General features: G+C 27.8%; 2 protein-coding genes across 6 annotated transcripts; one reads left to right on the top strand and one right to left on the bottom strand.

Moving 5' to 3' along the window:
• The first annotated feature begins 3,243 nt into the window (after positions 1 to 3,243).
• LOC103500508 (fasciclin-like arabinogalactan protein 2) lies at positions 3,244 to 5,956 on the top strand. The gene is made up of 2 exons (XM_008463828.3): positions 3,244 to 3,962; positions 4,958 to 5,956. The coding sequence occupies exons 1-2, from the start codon at positions 3,435 to 3,437 to the stop codon at positions 5,693 to 5,695; spliced, it is 1,266 nt and encodes a 421-aa protein (XP_008462050.1). The 5' UTR covers positions 3,244 to 3,434; the 3' UTR covers positions 5,696 to 5,956.
• A 554-nt stretch (positions 5,957 to 6,510) lies between these two features.
• On the bottom strand, positions 6,511 to 10,472 carry LOC103500506 (nudix hydrolase 7-like). Of its 5 annotated transcripts, none has more exons than XM_008463823.3 (9): positions 10,374 to 10,472; positions 9,529 to 9,761; positions 9,358 to 9,423; positions 8,508 to 8,645; positions 8,288 to 8,365; positions 8,157 to 8,207; positions 8,006 to 8,040; positions 7,399 to 7,507; positions 6,511 to 7,060 (listed from the first exon to the last, which is right to left on the bottom strand). In XM_008463823.3, exons 1-9 carry the CDS (start codon positions 10,375 to 10,377, stop codon positions 6,884 to 6,886), a joined length of 891 nt encoding a protein of 296 aa, XP_008462045.1. In that variant the 5' UTR covers positions 10,378 to 10,472; the 3' UTR covers positions 6,511 to 6,883. The 5 variants fall into 5 exon arrangements, with proteins under 5 accessions (XP_008462045.1, XP_008462046.1, XP_008462044.1 ...); XM_008463824.3 differs by having other exon boundaries at positions 9,529 to 9,737; positions 10,374 to 10,454; XM_008463822.3 differs by having other exon boundaries at positions 10,266 to 10,416.
• Between the last annotated feature and the right edge of the window lie 10,840 nt (positions 10,473 to 21,312).

A 21,312-nucleotide genomic window follows, 5' to 3' on the forward strand; every position in this document is an offset into this window, starting at 1 on the left:
GTTAATTTTATGTTTCACTCAAACTTTTAAAAATACTATATTTTAATTTAATATTTTTATACAAAATAATGCTAATTTAGGGTTGATTTACTTTTTCAATATATATATATATAAAGAGAGATTCTCATTACTATTTTCTTCATGTTAGTTTGACAACTTTTTATTTTCAAAAATATTAATCATATTTCAAACTTCTCAAGCTCAAACTTGATTGAGAAACATTATTTTTCTCACAATCTTTTTAATTTAAATAATAATAATAATAATAATAATAATAATAATAATAATTTGTTCCTTAAAATTAAATCTTGTAAATTTAACTATTCAATTTTTGTTATTTTACTTTCAATATATATGTCTTAATTTTAATATACCTGGCTAGTTTATTGTTGTTTTTTATTACCTTTATGTTATTTATAACAAATTTACTAATTTTATTTTGTCAACAGAAAATTTGTTATTATTTTATGTAAAGAAGTTTGGTAAAAATTAATTATGAAAAATTAAATATTTAGATTTTTTTTCATAACAAAAAATTTAACAAACTATTTACGGTTACACTCCGTATAATAAAACTACGAAATTTATTACACTAGTTTTTTCTATAAAATATAAATATTTTGTGAAATGTTTTATTTTTTATAAATTCTTTTAAAAATTATAACATTCATCAAGAATACAGACTAAAATTGAATATCGAAAAATGCATTTTAACCTAATTATATATCAATAATATCTTCTTTCAACTTTCTAAAAGAAAAATTGTCAAAAATAGAGAAATCAATAGTTTACTATTTTTCAATATTTGAAGGAAAAGAAAAACCTTTTTAAAAGGTAGATTAATTGCGTAATTAGTAAAAGAGAAAGCATCTAAAATGGTGTAAACAAGTATTGTTTTTCTTTTGTTAATCCTCCACCCAAATAAAATTATTGAAGCATTTGGTTTTGTGTTTCAAAGTGGTTGGTGGGACATCATCTGTCTATGCTGCCCTTTTCTTTTTGTCTATTTTGGCCTTAATCTTCTTGAGACCTTTGTTTCCTTTTCAATTATTTCTTTCTCTAATCTAAAATAAATAAAAACACATGATTTTATTCCCCCCCAACTATTTTTTAGTGTCGGTTTAGCTTCTAACGTTTAAGAATCGACTATTATTAAAATATCCTTCGATATACGTGTAAATCTAAAAATCCAAACACTATTATCAATAATCTAATTTGATAGTAAAGATAATTTAATTGTTAGATAGAATATGGTTATTAGTCATGACATTTTAGATAAACAAATGGTAGTCGGTTGGAGATACGAAGGGATTCAGTTAGTTTAGGTTAAAAAATTCAAAAGCTTAACCGACATAAATTGGTTGATGATTAATGTCACTTAATCGACCATAATCAATTCAATGAGAGTTTAATCAGAAAACAAACTCTCGAACCCCAATTTTACAAATAATAATAAAAAAAAAAACTTAATTATTGATGTGAAGGAAGCCTTTAATTATTATTTTTTATACATTATGTTGTTAGGTACTTAGGTCTATCTTAATTATTTTTGTTTCATATGACATTTTAAACACATACTTTTTTCACATGACTATCTTATAAAATGATGGTGTGGAAATTGTAAAATAGTACAATCAAGTAGGCTTGCCTTTTATAACAACAACAATAATAATAATAGATCTAAGTTAATCCTTTTGATTAAAATATATATGTCTATATCTATATCGATATCCAAATTTAAATGTAACACATATAAAATAAGACATGTCTAAATTGATCCTTATAAACTAATAATTAAAATCTTATTCGATTAAAATTATCATTTTGGTCCTAGTATTTTGAAACTTATTCCATTTTAATTCTTGTACTATCCAGAATTCTAATAATCCTTATACTTTTAGTAAATCTTATATTTAGTCATTTGAAGTTAATTTTTATTGTAATTGAATAAATAATCACATTAATTTTCATACAAATAAAGACAATACGCGAATACATTTTTAAAATTTAGAGTGAAAATGTTAATAAAAGTAGAAAGTAGTAGAAAAAAAAATCTACTATAAACTACTAGCAGTGACTAAATTTAAACTAAAATTAAACATTTGAAAGTATAAGAACTAAAATTGAAAATATCGCCGACACTAAAATCCAACTAATAACCTTCTATAACTTTTTTTTTCATAAGAAAAAAAAGAAGAAAGGTTTGTGAATTACTTGCAAGTTAGATCAATAGGTTCCAAAAATGAAGTGCCCACATGCACAAGCATCTTATCAACCATACAAGTCTTTCAAATAATCATAAACAAAGTCAAGTATCTTACCTTTACTTCTATCTATTATCTAACCCTTTTTTAAAATCAATTGGGATTCAATTTCCCAAACTTTTTCTTCTTTAGAATATCCAAACATCTTTTTGGATCATTATTAAAACATAAATTAATTAATTTCACCGTTCCATTTTAATATTCATTTCAATTACACGATCGAGTATAATGTACACATAACTAATAATATTATTATGCATGATTAGTATGAGCTTTTTTTATATGGTGATATAGTTCAATTATATAGTACTGAGTTGGCCAAAAATAATAGGAAATTTATATTCGAATCATTGATTATAACTATAATTATCCTTAAAAAGGAACTTACTATATATATTCTTATACATGTCATAATATTTACTATTGTTGTTAATATAAAGTATGAATCATAATTATGAGGTACATGAAAAAGAAGAAACCAAAAACACAAAAGAACAAGAAGGTTTGGAATTTAATTCTGAGTTCTGATTTCTTTTTCTACAAGATTTATGACTTTTGATTTTTGTTTTCTATTTTTAGTCTTTAAGAATATTATTTTATATTTAGTTACTATTTGGGCCATCTTAGATTTGTTACTCAAATATTTATATGAATCAATTTATCTCATTCATTTATATATATATATATATATATATATATATATCATCTAAATTATTTTTGTTAATATTAACGTAAATTTATATCATCAATTTTGAGGTTCGAAGTTATTCTTTTCTATATCACAAAATTCTAACATTCTCAAATTTGTATTTTTTGTTGTGCGTTAAAATTTTTAAATATCTATTAGATATAAAATCAAAATTTGATGGGTTTAATAAACATTAAAAAAAAGAAAAAAAAAAGTGATTAAAATATAAGTAAATATAGAATTTGATTATAAGAAAAATAATTGAATGTGGAAAAAGAAATTTAGTTATAATTTGATGAGAAATAAATAATGAATTGAAGAGAGATGAAATGCGGGGCCCACTTTCACTCCCCTCTTGAGCTGGCTCCCATGCTAACGAACCTTTTCTATTTCTTCCAAAATAAAAACTCCCTTCACTCAAATCCCTAAATCTCTCACTCACACCTCAATCAAAATCCCCTCCCCAAATTCTACATTCCACCATGCCCCGTCCCCTTCCCCTCCCCGCCCTCGCCTCTCTGGCTCTCCCTCTCTTCCTCCTCCTCATCTTCTCCTCCTCCTCCGCCGACGCTCACAACATCACCAGAATCCTCGCCAAACACCCTGAGTTCAGTACCTTCAACCACTACCTCACAATCACCCATCTCGCTGGCGAAATCAACCGCCGTCTTACCATTACTGTCCTCGCCTTAGACAACTCTGCCATGTCCGCTCTCCTCGACAAGCATTTCTCCGTTGGCACTATCAAGAATGTGCTCTCCCTTCATGTTCTTGTTGATTACTACGGCGCTAAAAAGCTTCACCAGCTTTCTAAAGGAACTACCCTCTCTTCTACTCTGTTTCAGGCCACCGGTTCCGCTACTGGAACTTCTGGATATGTTAATATCACTAATATGAGAGGCGGTAAGGTGGGATTTGGATCGGAGGATAACGGCGGCGATCTCAATTCCTTTTATGTTAAATCGGTTGTGGAAATGCCTTACAATATCTCCATCTTGCAGATCAGTAAGGTAACTGTCGATTTCAACCTTCTTCATTACGCCAAATCCTAATTTCCTATTCTCTAATTCCACTTATTTGTTCAAATTTTTAACAATCCTAATCATGATATCAGTAGTAGTACTCTAAATATGTGAACGAGATTTATTTATTTAGGATAATATCATCACTTTTTATTCCAAAATTAAATTGACATTTACACCATCTCGATCACCGACTTCATCCTAACTTTACGCGCTTTATTTATATATATATATGTAGGTTAAAGTTTCATTTATTTACCGAATTATAAAGTCATTCATCAACGAAATTTTTGGATCCATGGTTTCAACTACTGTATTATCAAAGTTAAATATATAAAAAGTAATATTTGGGTATGGACTATACATTCATAGGAAAAAAAATATTATAGAAATATAGTTTATTAGAAAAGAAAAACCTATTGATGACACTTGAGTGGGATCCACAATAATTGATTAGTGTAGTTTTTAGATTTTTCATATTTGAATGCTCAATCAATTTAATTAATGAAGTCTTGATTTTCAACTAAAACGAGTTGAGTTCAAGAAATTATACTAATATTATAATTTTAGAATCAAAAGTTTGATAAATTGGATTCCTTTATTTTACATATTCAAAAAAAAAAAAGTAAACTTTACTCTTTACTAGACTAATAACAGATAGAGTAAGGTATTAGGGAGAATCGTGACTTCTAATAATGTTTGGTAAGAATATAATGTTAATTTACAATATAATCATTAGTATATAGTTCTAACTATGTTTGAGTTTCATAATTTTAACATTTTGTTAAAACTTTAGTTAGTTTTTCGACCCTTAGAATTGGTAATTTAGTGGTCTATTTTGTGACCGACAAAATGAAACCTCAAAAAATTTCATTTAATTTGTTATAGATATGTTTATTTATTATTTATTTTTTTCTTTCAGAAAACGACAATTTTGTTAGTTAACCGTAACAGTTATTTTAACACATTGGGATTTTACGTAGGTTATAACATCCGCCGACGCCGAGGCGCCTACGGCGGCGCCGGTTAGTTTGAATCTGACGGAGGTCCTGCCAAAACAAGGTTGCAAAGCCTTCTCTGATCTTTTAATAGCCGCCGGCGCCATTGAAACATATCAATCGAACGTCGACGGTGGACTAACGATGTTTTGTCCTACGGAAGACGCACTCAACGCATTTCTTCCCAAGTACAAGAATCTCACGGCGGCGCATAAAGTATCGTTGCTATTGTACCACGGTATGCCGATTTACTTGTCGCTGCAGATGCTGAAATCGAACAACGGCGTCGTGAACACGTTAGCGACAGACGGCGGCGCCAAGTACGATTTCGTCATCAAGACCGACGGCGAGGACGTCATGGTAAAGACGAAGGTTGTGACGTCGACGGTGACAGCGACGCTGATAGATTCGGAGCCGTTGATAGTGTATGAGGTCGATAAGGTATTACAGCCGAAGGAGCTTTTCAAGGCAGTACCGGAGGAGGAGGAGGAGGCTCCAGCGCCGAAATCATCGCCGAAGAAGAAGAAGACAAAGGCACCATCGCCTAAGGCATCGGACGGAGAGGAGGCCGAGGATGCCGACTCGCCGATTGGGTCGGATGAGTCGGACGGGGAGCCGGCGGATCAGACATCAGAAAAGGATGGAGCGTTGGGAAGGAACGGAGAGAGATCAATGGCGGTGGTGATGATGTTGAGTTTGTGGTTGGGTGTTTTGCTCGTATGATTTTTATGATGGAATGGAGGGGTGGCGTTATATTAGAGGTCCGTTTTATTCATAGAGCAAAATAAAGAAAAAGTCCCACTTTGTATTTTGGATTTTTTATTTTTGAGAGTGTCGGTGATGTTTTTCATTTTTATTTTTTTGGATGGTGTACAGTCACTTTAAATATAAAATTGGGTTGTATTTTCTAAGTGATTTGGCTTCATTTTTTCCCCCCATTTTCAAAAAGAACAATAATTTATTTAAATTTGGAATAATTTTTTTTAATTTTTCTTTTCTTTCATTACTATTATTATTATTATTTAGACAATGCATGTTGACATAATAGGGGAATCTTATTCTTCTGTCGGTGGGAGCAATCATAAACAATTCCCAACATTTTTTATTATTTTCACACTTTTTTTCCTTTTATATATATATATATATTTGCAAGTTTAGGACTCATAAGTTTTATTTTATTCCACTTTTAGTAAGAATTAAGTAGCAAGTGTTATCATATTCATACTTCTCCAAAATAGAAAAAAAAAAAAAAAAGTCATCGTTATCATTATAGTATCTAACAAAAAATAGAAGTCAAAACTTCGTCAACACTGTTCCAATTCATAAAAAGGTCAAATATAAAGATAATGCTGCAACTTTGTCTTAGAGCAAGTTACCCTTAGGAGTCGAATTGAGATTTTACATACCAATATAGAAACTGTACATGTTCCAAGTTTATTGAATTATAAATATAACTAATAAGCAAACTTTAACTTTTAAGTCAATCTAAACATAATGGCATTAATTTCAAGAAAGGACATGACATGTTATAGAGTACGTTGATATAAAATCATTGATAAATATTATGTTTGTTATTATTTTGAGTACAACATAATTATATGGTGTTGAATTTTAGAAAGAAACATCGTGTCGTTTTTTTTTTTTTTTTTGAACGAAGTTTATTGCAACTCGAAGCACTCTTATTAACTCCACCTTAGTGCTAACATTTTAAAAAACAATATATAAATACATTTAATGAACAAATCATGTGACTGACTAACTATTACCCAATTTTCTCGAACCACAAACCAAACGGGATGGAGATTTAATGCACAAATGATCTGTACATAAAGACTTTACAGATTCTTTTGAGCTTCTTGGAATGCAGAGGTTAGAGGGAGTCATCATCGATGTTGCTGCTGAAGTATGAGTTCAGATTTCAAGTTTTGAGTAGAGGAACGTCATTTTACCAGACGCAGAATACGTAGGCATAGCTGAGAGCCCCGTATAGCTGTTGTTCGCCTTTGCTAAACATACTTTTGCCACGTAGTCGAAACCCGAATTTGCTTTAACAAAGGGTTGATCTGCATATTCATCAATGGGCATCCACTGTTTTGGAAGTGGAAAAAAGTCAGAAAAGGGGGAAAAATTTATCACTATAATCTAAAGTCTTGGAATGGCCTCTACAAAGGAATGTATTGGTACCATATCTATGTTTTATATCGAAAAAGTTGAAACCGGGATAGTATCGTATTCCTGGATAAGTGTTTTTAATCTAGACAGTAGGGTGTGACCTGTCCTAAAGTTGTTTAGATTATTGATCAATTATTGATATGGAAACATTGGATTCCAATTTTGGGGCTCTAATTAAAAGGAGGGATTTTCCAATCAAAATAAGAGAATGACACATCTCATCATTTATCAATCATTGTCTTACTAAAATATACCTTGGCGGCCTCAATTTCTGAAGCTTGCTTTTGAATGTCAAAGGAACGTGGTCGTAACATGCATACGAAAAACAAATCTGATTTTGTAAAAAATGCACTGTGGCTTTGCCTGCATTAGACAACGAAAGGAGCAAATGGTAAGAAATTTTCATTCAAGAAAAGAGAGAAAAAAGGGTGAGGATGAAAACTTCCCTATACATTACAACACACATCCGGCCTAAGAAGCACAAACACTTTAGTTTGACTAGCGTGTCAATGTCCGATATGTGTCAAACACTTAAACAATCTAACACTTGTTGGACACGTATTGAACACTTGTTGAGTAAACTAAAAAGACTCATATATGATAATAATAATAAATTTTGGATGAGAATTATATCAGACTTTAAATTTTAATTTTCTTATAGTACAAATCTCTTACTCTCTCTCTCTATATATATATATGGTATAATTAAATAAACATGTCCTTGCTATGTCTTGTCCTAAAATTTTAAAAAATGATGCGTCTCATATCCATACTTGTGCGCTTCTTATCATTTAGTAAAACGAAAATTGGGTGTATTGGATAAAAAGTGAGATAAATGGTGAAGAATGTAACTTGGTGTACCTGAATGCTAACACTTCTACAAATTCTGCATCAACCTGAAAGGAATTTCAAGTGAAACCATTAAACATTTGAGAGAGGGAAAGAGAGAGTGAAATTAAAATAATAAATAATAATGACAATAAAATTCAACTCTTTGTTATTCGTAACTTACGCCAGTCTCTTCTTTTACTTCTCTAATTGCTGCTTCACAAATATCCTCTCCCTACAGAAAGGGGAAGTAGATTATAGCACAAGAAAGGCTTATTGAATTGAGACAATTGAAGCAAATTGAAATTTCCTCACCTCATTAACCACTCCAGTTGGTAACTTCCAAACTCCTGTACCTTTGAATTTGCCACTAATCTCTTGAACCACAAGCACCTTCAAAATTAGAGTATTCATGTTAGCTACTAGAAACAAAGAGCTCTTCTAACTAAAATCTTTCAAATAGACAGCAAATTATTCCTAAGAACAGAGTATCGCATTATAAATCACAAACAAACAAGAGGAATTTGGAAAGTACCTCTCGATTACTATTCATTACAAATGCACCGATGCCCACGCGATGAGAGGCATTAGCCGGAAGGTTATTCGTAGTTTCAGAGATCCATCGCACGAGCATTAGATAATTAGGTTCGGCATGGTGGAAATCAAATCCTTCCTGAAAATCAAAAGCAACAACCAGCATTAATTTGTGAAAGCGACAAATGCATACAGTTATCTTTCTGAAGAAGATACAAAAGACATTTGTATTTTAGCTTTTCGCTAATCAAACTACAGTGGATTGACTAGGTCACATTGGAGCATGTGAAAGGAGTACAGAGATTTTGGAGTGAAGCATTCAGGCTTTATTGTGGCCACGTAGGATCACATTCTAAGAGTTTTCCCCTTCCGGAATATATAATCAAAAAGTTGAAAATTCAGAAATAGTGTACGACCAAAAACAATAATTTAGCTAGAACTTTTTTCCTTCTTTAAAATATCGATGAATATCCAGACTAACATACAACCAATCTCATGAGATACATTTCTGACCATATATATACATACTTAAATTTGAGATAGACACATAATACTAAATCAGACTTAACATTATTTATTCATCATCAAATATGGAATTCTATAGAAGTTCTAAAACTTAAAGGTAGAAGTGGAGAGATACCAATCAGTGGAACATTTTTTTTAATCATACAGAGTATACTTAACGTTTCGGATTTGTAATGTAAGTGCTAGACTAAACAAAAATCAATATAACTGCAGGAATCAGGCTGTTCATTTAGACAGCAAAGTAGTTTTTAAGATCTTAACAATTTGCAGATATCGTACGTTTTAAGAACAAGTGACTTTTATGTACTTGTACGAACAGAATGTACCTTAACAACAACTTCAATAAGATTTGCAAGTTCAATAGGCAATTTGATCCAAATACCTCTCTTACCCTGAAAATCAAAACACAAACAGAAACCATAAATGGGAGTCGAAGACAGGAACTATACATAAAGAACCAACTTCAACCTATAGGCTATAACCGAACAGAAAAACACCTGTTGTTTCCATTGAGATAATGAAGCTCTAAGCAAAGAACCAAATTCATTTGGGTCCATAGGGTCCTTCATTTCTACAATGACTCCATCATAACGATCATAAACTCCACTCAATAGTTCAAGCTGTTGAATATTAGCCGGAGGAGTCACTTTCTCTAGAGTTGCAGATGAAGAAGACATGCCTCGGCTGAGTGTTGGACTTTTGTTTCCTACATATGAAGCAGTGGCCTTAACTACAAGAATGAAAAACAAGAAACCCCCCACAAAAGGGAGCACAAAATAAGTCCAAATCCACATGATTATGCAATAATTTAAACTCAAACAAACCCTGTTCTCAAAATCCCAATCCTAGTTATGAACTTGGGTACAGAAATCAAGGAAGAACCCATTAAAATATGAAGAGAACCGACATAGAATCAACTTTAAAAAAACGCAGAAAAACAAAAAGAAGACAGATTTAAAATAGAAAAATCCATACGTGTTCTGAAGCTGAAAAGGGAAGACGACGAAGAGTTCAAGAAAGCTCGATTCAACGAAGAATGAAGTGCAGAGGAGGGTAAAGAAGATGGAAATGCTTTAAATAGGGAAAGATAAGTATATAATTTAATCCTCCTTACTCCCAACATGAAGAAAAATCAAACAAAAACAACTAATCGGATTTCAGACGATTGGTATAACATAAAACCTAATATGTAAACACAGATTTATATAAACAAATAAAAAGAAATAGGCAGTGCCTTGAACATGGGGTTCAATGATTCTAATGAAACTTCCATTTGAACACAACAGAAGATTTAGATTGACATTCAAATTATGAATGGGTAGTTGAAGAAGAGGAGTCAGACCCATTTGGGACGCCGCGTTGATCCTTCATTTTCCGGTTTCTTTCGACGAATTGGACATCCAATGGAAATTTTTGTCGTTTTTTCCTTTTGTAATTTCCCATTTAAATATGATTTTGAGTTTTACTTTTATATATTTTTTAAATTATTATTTACTGAATTGTTCTTCCACAAAAATTATTATAAAAAAAAAAAAAGTAAATAAATTTCACCTTTTTTTAAAAAAAAAAAAGAAAACATAACCCCAAAAATGTCATAAATCTATTTTGGATGTTTGATTTATTGTTTTTTTTTTTAACAAAAGAGAATGGAGGAAAAAGAATTGTTTTAACATTATTATTTTTCAAACAAACATGAAGCTTTTGATAAAGTACAATTTACGATCTATTACATTAGAAAAGTCGCAAAATGGTTTTGAAAATTAAAAGAGAATTTACGAAATATAACTTTGATAAAATATTTATAATCCCTATAAAAATTGGGTAATAAAGTTTGTCTTTTAATAATTTTGTTTTATAAAGTGTATATGGTTTGTCGATTTTTTCTATTTTCAAAAAAAATTCTAAATTTTGGTACATTTTCATGGGGCATCTTTTAAAAAATATAACAGAGCGACAAAATATTTAGATAGAACAATTCTAAAAACAAAAAAAAAAAAAACTCACACGGCCATCATAGAAAATACAAAAAATGGCACATCAACAACGCGCGTAATATATTTAGTACACGATCGTTTAGATTATCCAAATTTAAACGATTTATTTTTTCAATTCTATCGTTTAATTTGGTTCTACTATCGTTTAATTAATTGGGTTACATGATCATTTAGATTTGGTTATAGCAAAATTAATCGATTTTTCTATAACTCTTTTAAATTTTTTTTGTTCCATTTTATAAATAATTTCATTATTTTTCAATCTACTATACATTTCCCTTTTTTATGATATTTTTTTTTCTAAAATTAGTTTTTAATAAACATACTTTACACGAAAAGAAAACATTCCCTTATAAACTATGTTTTTCTTATAAAAAAAAAGAATAATAAATATAAAATATAAAAATCAAAGAATCTCTAAGCTCTTCGTTTATAAAAAAAAAATCCCCAAAAAACTTTTTTTTTGTTACGTATCAATAATATATTTTTCAAAACTTTCAAAAGTTTCAAAAATATCTTTAAATTTTAAAAAGTCTAAAAAACATTAACCTTATAATTAGTTTTCAGATGTAAATTGTTAAATGTTTGTTTTAAAGATAAGCTTATACTATTGTAAGATTGACGATAAAAATATCTTTTAACCCAATTTTCAAAGCTTAAAGAACCTTTTTTTTTAAATTTTAAAGATCTTTTTTACGCAAACTACGAAGTTGAATGACACTAAATCTATAAATCGTTGACTTTTTATTTTTCAAATTGCTTGTAAATGGGTTTGGTCAATAGAGTTATCCCAAATAGAAAGGAAAATTGATCCCTAGGACTTCACTTGTTTTTGGTCCTTTTCTATCAATTTCATAGACTTAGAATAAATGAGTCGTCCATATAGATACCATCATTGTCTCCAAGACAGATAGCAATTAGAGATGTTCAATTTCATTAGGCATGAGATATGGCCCACCCCAAACCATCCACGAAATTGGGAAAAAGGAATTCTCTCGGAGCTAAGCGAGGATGAGGAGTGCATTCCCCCATCCCGACTAGCCTCTATTTATTTGTTTAGTATAGTTATTTAATGTTATGTCATTGTTGTTATTATTTGATTGTTTGTAGAGTTAAAGATAATGGATGTGTTTAAATTAAATATTAGATTATATACGTTAGATTTATATTTATTTGAATTATTTTCAAAGTACAGTCAAATAAACCAAAATACTTACAAAGTATAACAAAAATATCACAATTTATCTATGATAGACTGCGACAAACCAAGATAGACTACTATATGCAAGAACTTTTATCGTTTGTTTAAAACTCAATTTGACCCAATGCAAATTTCTAATTATATATTTATTTATGACGTTTGTTTATATTTTGAATTTTAATATTTGAGTTTTATGAAATTATAGTTATTTTTATATGTTAAAAGAAAATTTTGAATATTTAAAAATACTAAAAAAGAAAAGAAAAATAAATAAACTAAAAACTAAACCATCCCAAGTCAACTCAACTCAAATTTTGTTGGGTTGGGTTAAACTCGATCAAATAAAATTTTGCTATTGATATGAAAAGTTCTAACAACCTAAACTATGTACACGCTCGTAAGTTCTATAATTTTTCAAAATGTGATTACAACTACCACATTTCGAGTGTTTTTTCCATGATTCTATCTTTTTTATTATTTCAAACAAAATATTGTAGTAAATTTCAAATACATCGTTTAAAGACTTTGAATTGTGGATTAGGTTGGAAAATGTGTATATGACTCATTCTCTATTTCTTGTATTCTTACAAAGTCCTTGCTTGTATGTAAATGTTTATGTTTTCTATTGCGTTTGTTTTCAAATTATGTTTTCTTTGCAAGTATTTAATTCTTTTTAGAACTGGTCATCGAATCTCTCATTTTTAAAATATAATATGGTATTTAATATAACAATCGTTCAAAACTCATTACAACAAAATTTACATTCCATAACTCTTAGACACTACCGAATTTAGAGAAGAGTAAAACATGAGTCATAAAAACCCATTTCACGTACCTTTTTACGGCAAAAGATGCAAAATTTCAGATTGTTCAAAATACATAACTGTTTTTGTGCTACAAATTTATGATCGTAAATAGAAGTTGTGTAATATAAAACGAAGAATGCACGATTTAGATGAAAAAGGACGAAGATCTCCGAATTTTTGAAATTTATGACATTTTTTAATTATCGTAGATATTTAACGATTTTTAAGTGTCATTAATTATAATACTATTTTTTAAATTAATTCATTCTTGTTTCCCTCCCTTCCCATTTTCATTTCTCTCTCAAATTGTAATTTTTTCCTTCCATGTCTGATAAACCCGTCGTCAATCAACGTAGAATATTTCTAATTTTGCTTTGAGGACAAAATTTACTCAAGAGGGAGAGATATCGATATATTGGATCGAATTCTAAAATGAATGTTGTTTTTTATTAGCTATTGAATGAACGTGTTGAAGCAAATTTATTAATATCTACTTTTTTTTCATTAAAATAATGCAAACACTTGTATTTAGTCTTTTGCAAACAACTTAACCAAAAAGTTTGATTACTTGTTTTATTGTTTATAGTTTCCTTGTATTACACACTTTATTGTTGTATTCATGTTTGTGGACATATTTGTGGTAAAATTTGGACTAAATATAATATAATAACATGTATGAAACAAATAGTTATCTATTATTAAAAGTACTTTTTTGACCATTTAAAATAACAATATACATAGTTTTAACATCAATGCATTGTTGATACTGTAAATGTGACATTATTCATATTTTTGTGACAGATTTTTATTGTCAAGATAAAAGTTTATCTGGCATAAAAAATCAACTTTTTGATCTATTACTGACAATGATAAATTGTCGTAAAAATGTTAACTTGTGATAGATAATAAATATTATATAAATAATTATTTTCGACTGAATTTATAAATAATGAAACAACTGATCATGATACCATTTTTCATGAGTGAACGATGGATTCGATGACTACAAAAGTAGTCGTGAAGAGTGGTTATATCATATTTTTAGTCATGTAAACATGTGGTTTTACTTTTTGACAAATTTATATTATTATATCAACCTTTGTTTTAACCTACTTTTTTTTTTCTTTCTTTCTTTCTCTTTTATTAATAAAGACTTGACCGTATTAATCCTTTTTTTTCTTTTTTGAAATATACCCTTCCAAATGGGATTAAAATATTCAAATTTTTTACTTTATTAAAAAAAAAAGTTAATAACTTAATAAGATAAAACTTTTGGACAGCATAAAAAAGTTGACTTAAAAGTTTTGAAAACATGAAAATAAGGGTTTTGAAGGTGTTAAGTACTTGGGGTGAAACAGTGTAAGAATTTAAATTAGGGTTTGGGGACGAAATTAATATGATTGCAACCATTACTTTGAAGCTTTAACTAAGAAAACCATCTTCAAGATTAGTAAAAATTTAATGAAAGAAGTGAATACAATTTGAATATGGGTTTTGTCGTCGGATCGTATAGATTCTATTTTCTTAATTTGAAGATGAATTTGTGTTGAGTTAAATTTAGGTGAATCTATAATAACATAAAGAAACGAGATGAAATAAAAGTAAGATAATTAACTATCGATAAAATAAGAAAATTGACAAAAGTTACACACTTTTTTAATTTCGTTTTTAGAAGTAGCATTTTTTTAAAAACTCATCAAACTGTTTTTCTCGGTCAATCTCAAGCTAGATCGACTACCAAGATTTTCTAAAATATTAAAATTTTCAACTTATCGATTGTTTTGGGTTTCTCGATGCATCTTGATCAATCTCGGTCTAATTGTCTATCGAGATTCTATAAAATTTCAAATATTCCCAAATCTTATTTAATTTCTTTTATATTTTTAAAAAAATTATTCAAACCTTCTCAAATCTTTCACAAAATCTTCCAAGATTAACCGAGAAAAATAGTTTTACAAATTTTAAAAAATGTACTACTTTTTAAAAAAGAAAATCAAAAGTATTCAAGTTTTATGATCAATTTTTCGATAAAATAAGATTTAAGAACTATTTAGAACTAAATTTTGAAATATGAGAACCCAAATAAACATTAAAGGGACGAAAATTGACAAAAAAAAATTAGGAAAAAACCTAATTTCACTAGTAAATTTTAGTAATGTCCTAAAATTAAATTTATTAGGATTTCGTATATTTTTAAGACAATTATAACCTTATCATAATTATTAATTATATATAATTTTCGAAATTGAATACAAAATATTTTCTTATTTACATTATATTAAGTTTATGAGGTAATTTATCACTTCCTTATTTATGCTAATAATTAATATACAGTTTTAATTATATTCAAAATTACGTTAAGATTTGCAAATATTATCAAACAAAATATTTTTAATATGGAAATTTTTTATTAATTAATAATCATATAATTTCATCATTAATATTATTTCCATTACCATGTAAAACATCATCAATTTTAATCCAACACTAGCAATGAATTTTTCACCAATTCCGATAATTTCTTCAATCAATTCCGGAGCCTTCATGCAAACTTGATTCTGGCTGAAACGTCCTTCACTGTTTCTGTTTCCGATTTCGCTCTTCACCGTTTTCGATTTCGTCCGTCAATTTCTCAGTTTATTTCGCCCTTACATTCTCCTTAATCTTCCAGCTAGTTGTCTTCCTCACTTCCGATTAGTTGTCTTCCTCATGTAAAAAATTAATTCCTCATATTTTGTTTTTGTCTTCCTTAGTTTATTTCTCCTTCACCATTTATAGCATATTCTGGTCATGTTCGTCATATTTTGTTTAATTTTTTATTGTTCAGTCAATTTTCCTGTCATGTTCGACATAGATTTTTTATTAAATGTTCTGTCATTCGTATATACTATGGTATACTACTGAATAATATATTTATATTTTGAGATTTGTTACATATATATACTACTGTATATATTTAATAATGCATATACAAATTTTTTTTCATGTTCTTAATATTTTGTTTAATTACGACGTGTTCCGGTTATCTTATTTATATTTTTGTTTAGTAAAATTTTCGTGAATAATATATACATTTATATATCATTGTTTAATCTACTTCTATTATGTGATTTATTAAATATATACATTTTATTCATATTTATGTTATGTGATTTGTTACATGCATATATACTACTACATATATTCAATAATACATAAATTGTAGTTGAATTTCAGATATATACATTTTATTCATATTTTTCCTTCATGTTTCGTATTGTTTTCTTTATTTTTTTCTCGATCCAATTAGTATTTTCTTTGATTTCTTACATCTAATTAAACTATTGCATAATACATTTATGTTCTGAGATTTGTTACAAATATACTACTATATATATTCAATAATACAGAAATTGAAGTTGTTATCCTCATACTAAAGAAGATTAGAATTCCTTTTAAAATGGAGTTCAAGAGATGCATTAAATGTGGCCGTTGTGGACGTATTGGACATAACCAAAAGAGATGCAAGTTTTCCTTATTGAACTAGTTTTTCCTTCTTATTATTAGAATTTTAGTATGTTGTTTTAGACTTTTATTTGAAATATTCATATTCCAAGTTTTAGTTCAATTATTTTATTTTCATATTTTTTCTTAAATTTCCATCAACTGTACTAATCAAAGTTCCTCGATTTATTATATTTAATATACTAACCTTCATATATAATCACTATTGTTTCAAACGTATATAACTTATTATTTATTACATATAATATGAATATTTGAAATAAAATACATAAACCCATTTAACAAATTAAAAATACAATCTTTCATTCATAAAATATACAATTTATTATTTCATATATACAGTTCATAAACTAATTTAATATATCCTCTCCATTTAACCAATTTTTCATACAACTCCCCGGATCTTCAACTCTTTCATCAAAGTCCCTACATCGCAAACATACTCAGTTTTCCCCAATACTACATATACTAGATAACATTAAATATATACTATAATTACGTGGAATATATGAAAAACAATGCAAAACGCAAGAAATATTCGACGAAGAGAGAGATTCGAATGTGAGAGAGATCGGTAGAAAAGAATTTTTTTAACAAAATTACAAAAAAATTATTAAGGAGTATTTTTTATTACAATATTACCATAATATCACTGGATATCTAATAAATCACTTACTATAATAGAATTAATTAGTTACCATATTTTACGTTTATAAGGTCCTTGCATATTATTTATTTATTATTTATTTCGTATTTTTAATGAAAATGGATAATAAGGTAAATTGAGTCCTCTGTAAAATTTTTATAGTCCATTTACGACATTTATGAAATTCCTTAGTTACGTAAAATGGTATACCAATCAATTGTAGTTAAAAAACAGCAACAAATAAAAGAAAAGTTTAGACAATTATCTTAGTGGGCCGAAAACAATTGGACCTGAAGCGAAAATGGGCTCTACAAATAACTAGACCACCCATCTGACTTTAATTCCATGTTTAATAAAACGGTTCGTTTTGAACTGCTTTTCAATTTTGGTCCAACTCTTGATATTTATATATATATATATATATATATATATATATATATATATATAATATAATTGAGGCATTTCGAAGTAAACAAACTAAATGACACTATTTACTTCTACACTAAAACCTATCAAATTCTCTTAATTGATTTAACTGAATCAAAATGGTACGAAAAAAATTTCAATTTATTGCTTCGTATAAATTTAAATCGTAAAATTTAAAAGTTGTATCAATTTTAATTTCAAATTAACAATTGTATCAATTTTGACCATTAAACATTTACAAATGTATCAATTTATATCATAAACTTTTGTAAATGTACCGATTTAAATTATTCATTATGTTTTACTTAGACACTCTCGTAGAAACTGAGGATTTAAATTGATACACATATAAAAGTTTAGGGTATAATTTGATACAATTATAAGTTTAGGTTTAAATTTACCCAACCTAAAAAGTTTAAAGTTTGAATTGATACAATATTTATAAGTTTAGAGGTTTAAATTAATACAACTCTCAAAGTTTAGGAGTGTAAATTGATATTTGTCCTTTATATCATTTTTTTTTAAAAAAAATTCTTTCAAACTATATTTTCGTTTAATTAGTGTGGAACATGTCAAATATTTTTTTTTGATAAAATATTTTTTTTTTATTTCTAGATTTGGATCTAATTCTTCTCTAAGTTTTAAAATATTATATTTTTAATAAAAGTTATTAATTTTAAGTAAATTATGTTTCAATTGAGTCTTCACACAATTAATTTTTGTTTAACTAAATATCCCATTTTTAGTATATATTTTTTTCTAAATAACATTTTTGTGAAATTAACCATGAAAGATATTATATGTTTTCTAAAGAATGATTTTTAGGAAATGAAGCTTGAAGATGTTATGGATAGGCAATTAAGGAATCATATATAATAATCAATCAAATCTTCATTAACAATTAAGTGAAACAGCTCAATATCAATATATAATGAGTTGGAGAGACCTTAGCATTATTTTGACTTTATTTGGGCTTAATTGGACTTTTATAAGTACTCTAAATTTTGTCTCTTAGTATCCCTATTTTCCCTTCAAAGAGTATATTTTTCATCAAATTAAACCTTCCATTTGTTTGGGTGTATTAAAATGTGTATCCAACGTAAATATAGATTGATATGCCTATACAAGTTTAGGATTTAAATTGATACAAATATTAGTTTAAGGTTTAAATCGATGCAGCCCTGTTAAAGTTCAAGGATATAAATTGAAAAATTTTCAAAGTAATTTTAACTAAAAGTTCAAACTTTTTGCCTTCGTTCACGTAATATGTTTCTTGATCAAAGGTGTATGTAAAATAATTGAGTTATTTTAGGTTGGCCACTAAATCAATTGCGTCCATTGTTCATTTAACGTGTTTACTAATATAGGATTGTCAAATGTGCTAAAAATTACAAGTTTCGTGTTTTTTTTTTAAAAAAAATATATTGTAATTTAAACTATTCATTCATATACACTAATTTTTCGAACCCATATGTATTTTTTCAAAACACAAGTGAACGAAACGAGAATATGAACATTAAAATTTGTAGTAGAATCACAAGTTGATTGACTTTATGCAACTCATTACCATCTCAACAATATGGTATCAATCATTTTCATTTGTAACTATTTTCTTAACTTTTTAAGGATTGTAATTGAATTCCCCATTAATATAAAACTAAAGCTACCTACTCAATATATATATATATATATATATATATATATATATATATATATTAGAAATTAATTAGATTAAAGAAGTAGTTTAATTTGTTACAAAATTAAATAAATGGGACAATAAGTGGTTGGTAGGTATAAATTGAATTCATCATCATCATTAAATACTTGTTTTTGATTCATTCAATGACCCAATCCCAAAACGTGGACTATCCAATATTCAACAATCTGGTTTCTACTTTTCTTTTTTTTATTCTCTTTGTCAAAGTTTCCTATAAACTTCCAAATTATATATACAACAACCATTCTTTATTTATTTATTTATATATATATTAGGTGATAAATTTTATGATAATAAGATCCATGTCACTACATTTTATAAATTACAAAAGTAGTAAATTTTAAAACGGATAGCCCTCTGGTAGCCATTTGATAGTCGTCTGATATATTTAATTGTTTGTCATGTTTGTAATAATATGCAAAAAAAAAAAAAAAAAGTGTTATGAATTGTTTTTTCTAAACTTTTTTGTCATATGATGAAATTTCTCTGTATTTTAAGTTATGTAAACTTTCTTTTGTTCAAATAGTAAAAAAATTAAAGTTAACTAATACCTTCGTAAATTACAAGCTTAGTTCTTGAATCTAAGGTTTGAGTCAAATAAATATATGAATTTTTTTATTTTTTGAAATTTACATTTGTATATAATAAATCGTGAAATTATAAAAAGTATTTAAATAAAATTTGCTCTAAAGGAATTGAAGAATCAATAATAATAAAAAAGAGTATATTTATAATAATTTAATATAGGAAAACATGAAATGTAGGTTAAGATGATAATGGAAAAATAGGCTTTTTGAACCCATAAAAATTTTACAATAAATCTTGAGAACTTTGTAGCTTTTTGCACGTGCTTCACGTGCATGTCATTTCCATACACGTGCCTCACGTGATAATTAATTTAAATTTCTTTTTCCCTTCTCTCATCCAATTATTGTTTTGAATTTACTTCATGGTTAAATGGTAAATTTGGTTAATATTGTTAGAAAAATAAATTAGAATCTAGTTTGTATAATTTATTATTAAATTTTAATTTATGTAGTTTCGAAAAAATTTCAGTGTCTATCATCGATAGAATACTAAATTTATATTTTGAAAAAATTAATTTTCCTTGTGACAACTTTAACAAAATTAATTATCAAATGGTAATATGGACTTATTTCAATTGTAACTGATATGCGCTCATTTTAAAGTTAGAAACTCAAATCTCGATACCTTACGTTTGTTGTGCTAAATAAAAAGACAAATTAACCGAATGAAATGCACAAACCACTTATTATTTGTGATGTAAATATAAACCAAGTTTATATTATCAAAATGGTACTGATTTTTTTTTTTTAAATCGACAATTGTGAGGCAAGTACTAATATATATATATTTTTTACGACATATGCTTCCTAGTAAAGCTATACCCTAATTGGTAGTAAAAATTAAATGAGATTTAATTAGTGATAATAATTAATAAATACTTAAACAAAACTAGAAGGAGATGAAACTAAAATCACATAATGTAAATTGAATTCAAAGTTAGAGGACTCGATTCAAATTTTTTGTAATTTAATTAATAGATCAAAGAAGGGAGAGAGCTTAACTTCTCCGATATATTATATGATCCAAGTGGTTCCAAAAGTACATAGCTTAAACTGCATTTTACCTTTACGCAACATAAAAGTTCAACTTCCAAGAGTTTACAATCGGAGGGAACTAACCAATGGAGGTAGATGGGCGATAATGAAAGTTTCTCCATAGCTTCTTTACCAATTGGGTCTATATAATGCATCTTTTCCTCGTGGATAAACTTTCCAATCGAAATATTAATGTAGTTGAAATCAGTTGCCAAATCGTACCATGCAACAAGCATAACCTTCTCATCTCTTCCAGAAAACCCATGATCAATAATTCAAGTCTAGTGACACTTATTACTCCACATTTGTCCTGTTATCATAAAAAAAACGAGGATAGATCGTTAAATTATTTGTTACCTAACACT

The sequence above is a fragment of the Cucumis melo genome, chromosome 1 (assembly GCF_025177605.1).
Source record: "Cucumis melo cultivar AY chromosome 1, USDA_Cmelo_AY_1.0, whole genome shotgun sequence".
NCBI lineage: Eukaryota > Viridiplantae > Streptophyta > Magnoliopsida > Cucurbitales > Cucurbitaceae > Cucumis > Cucumis melo.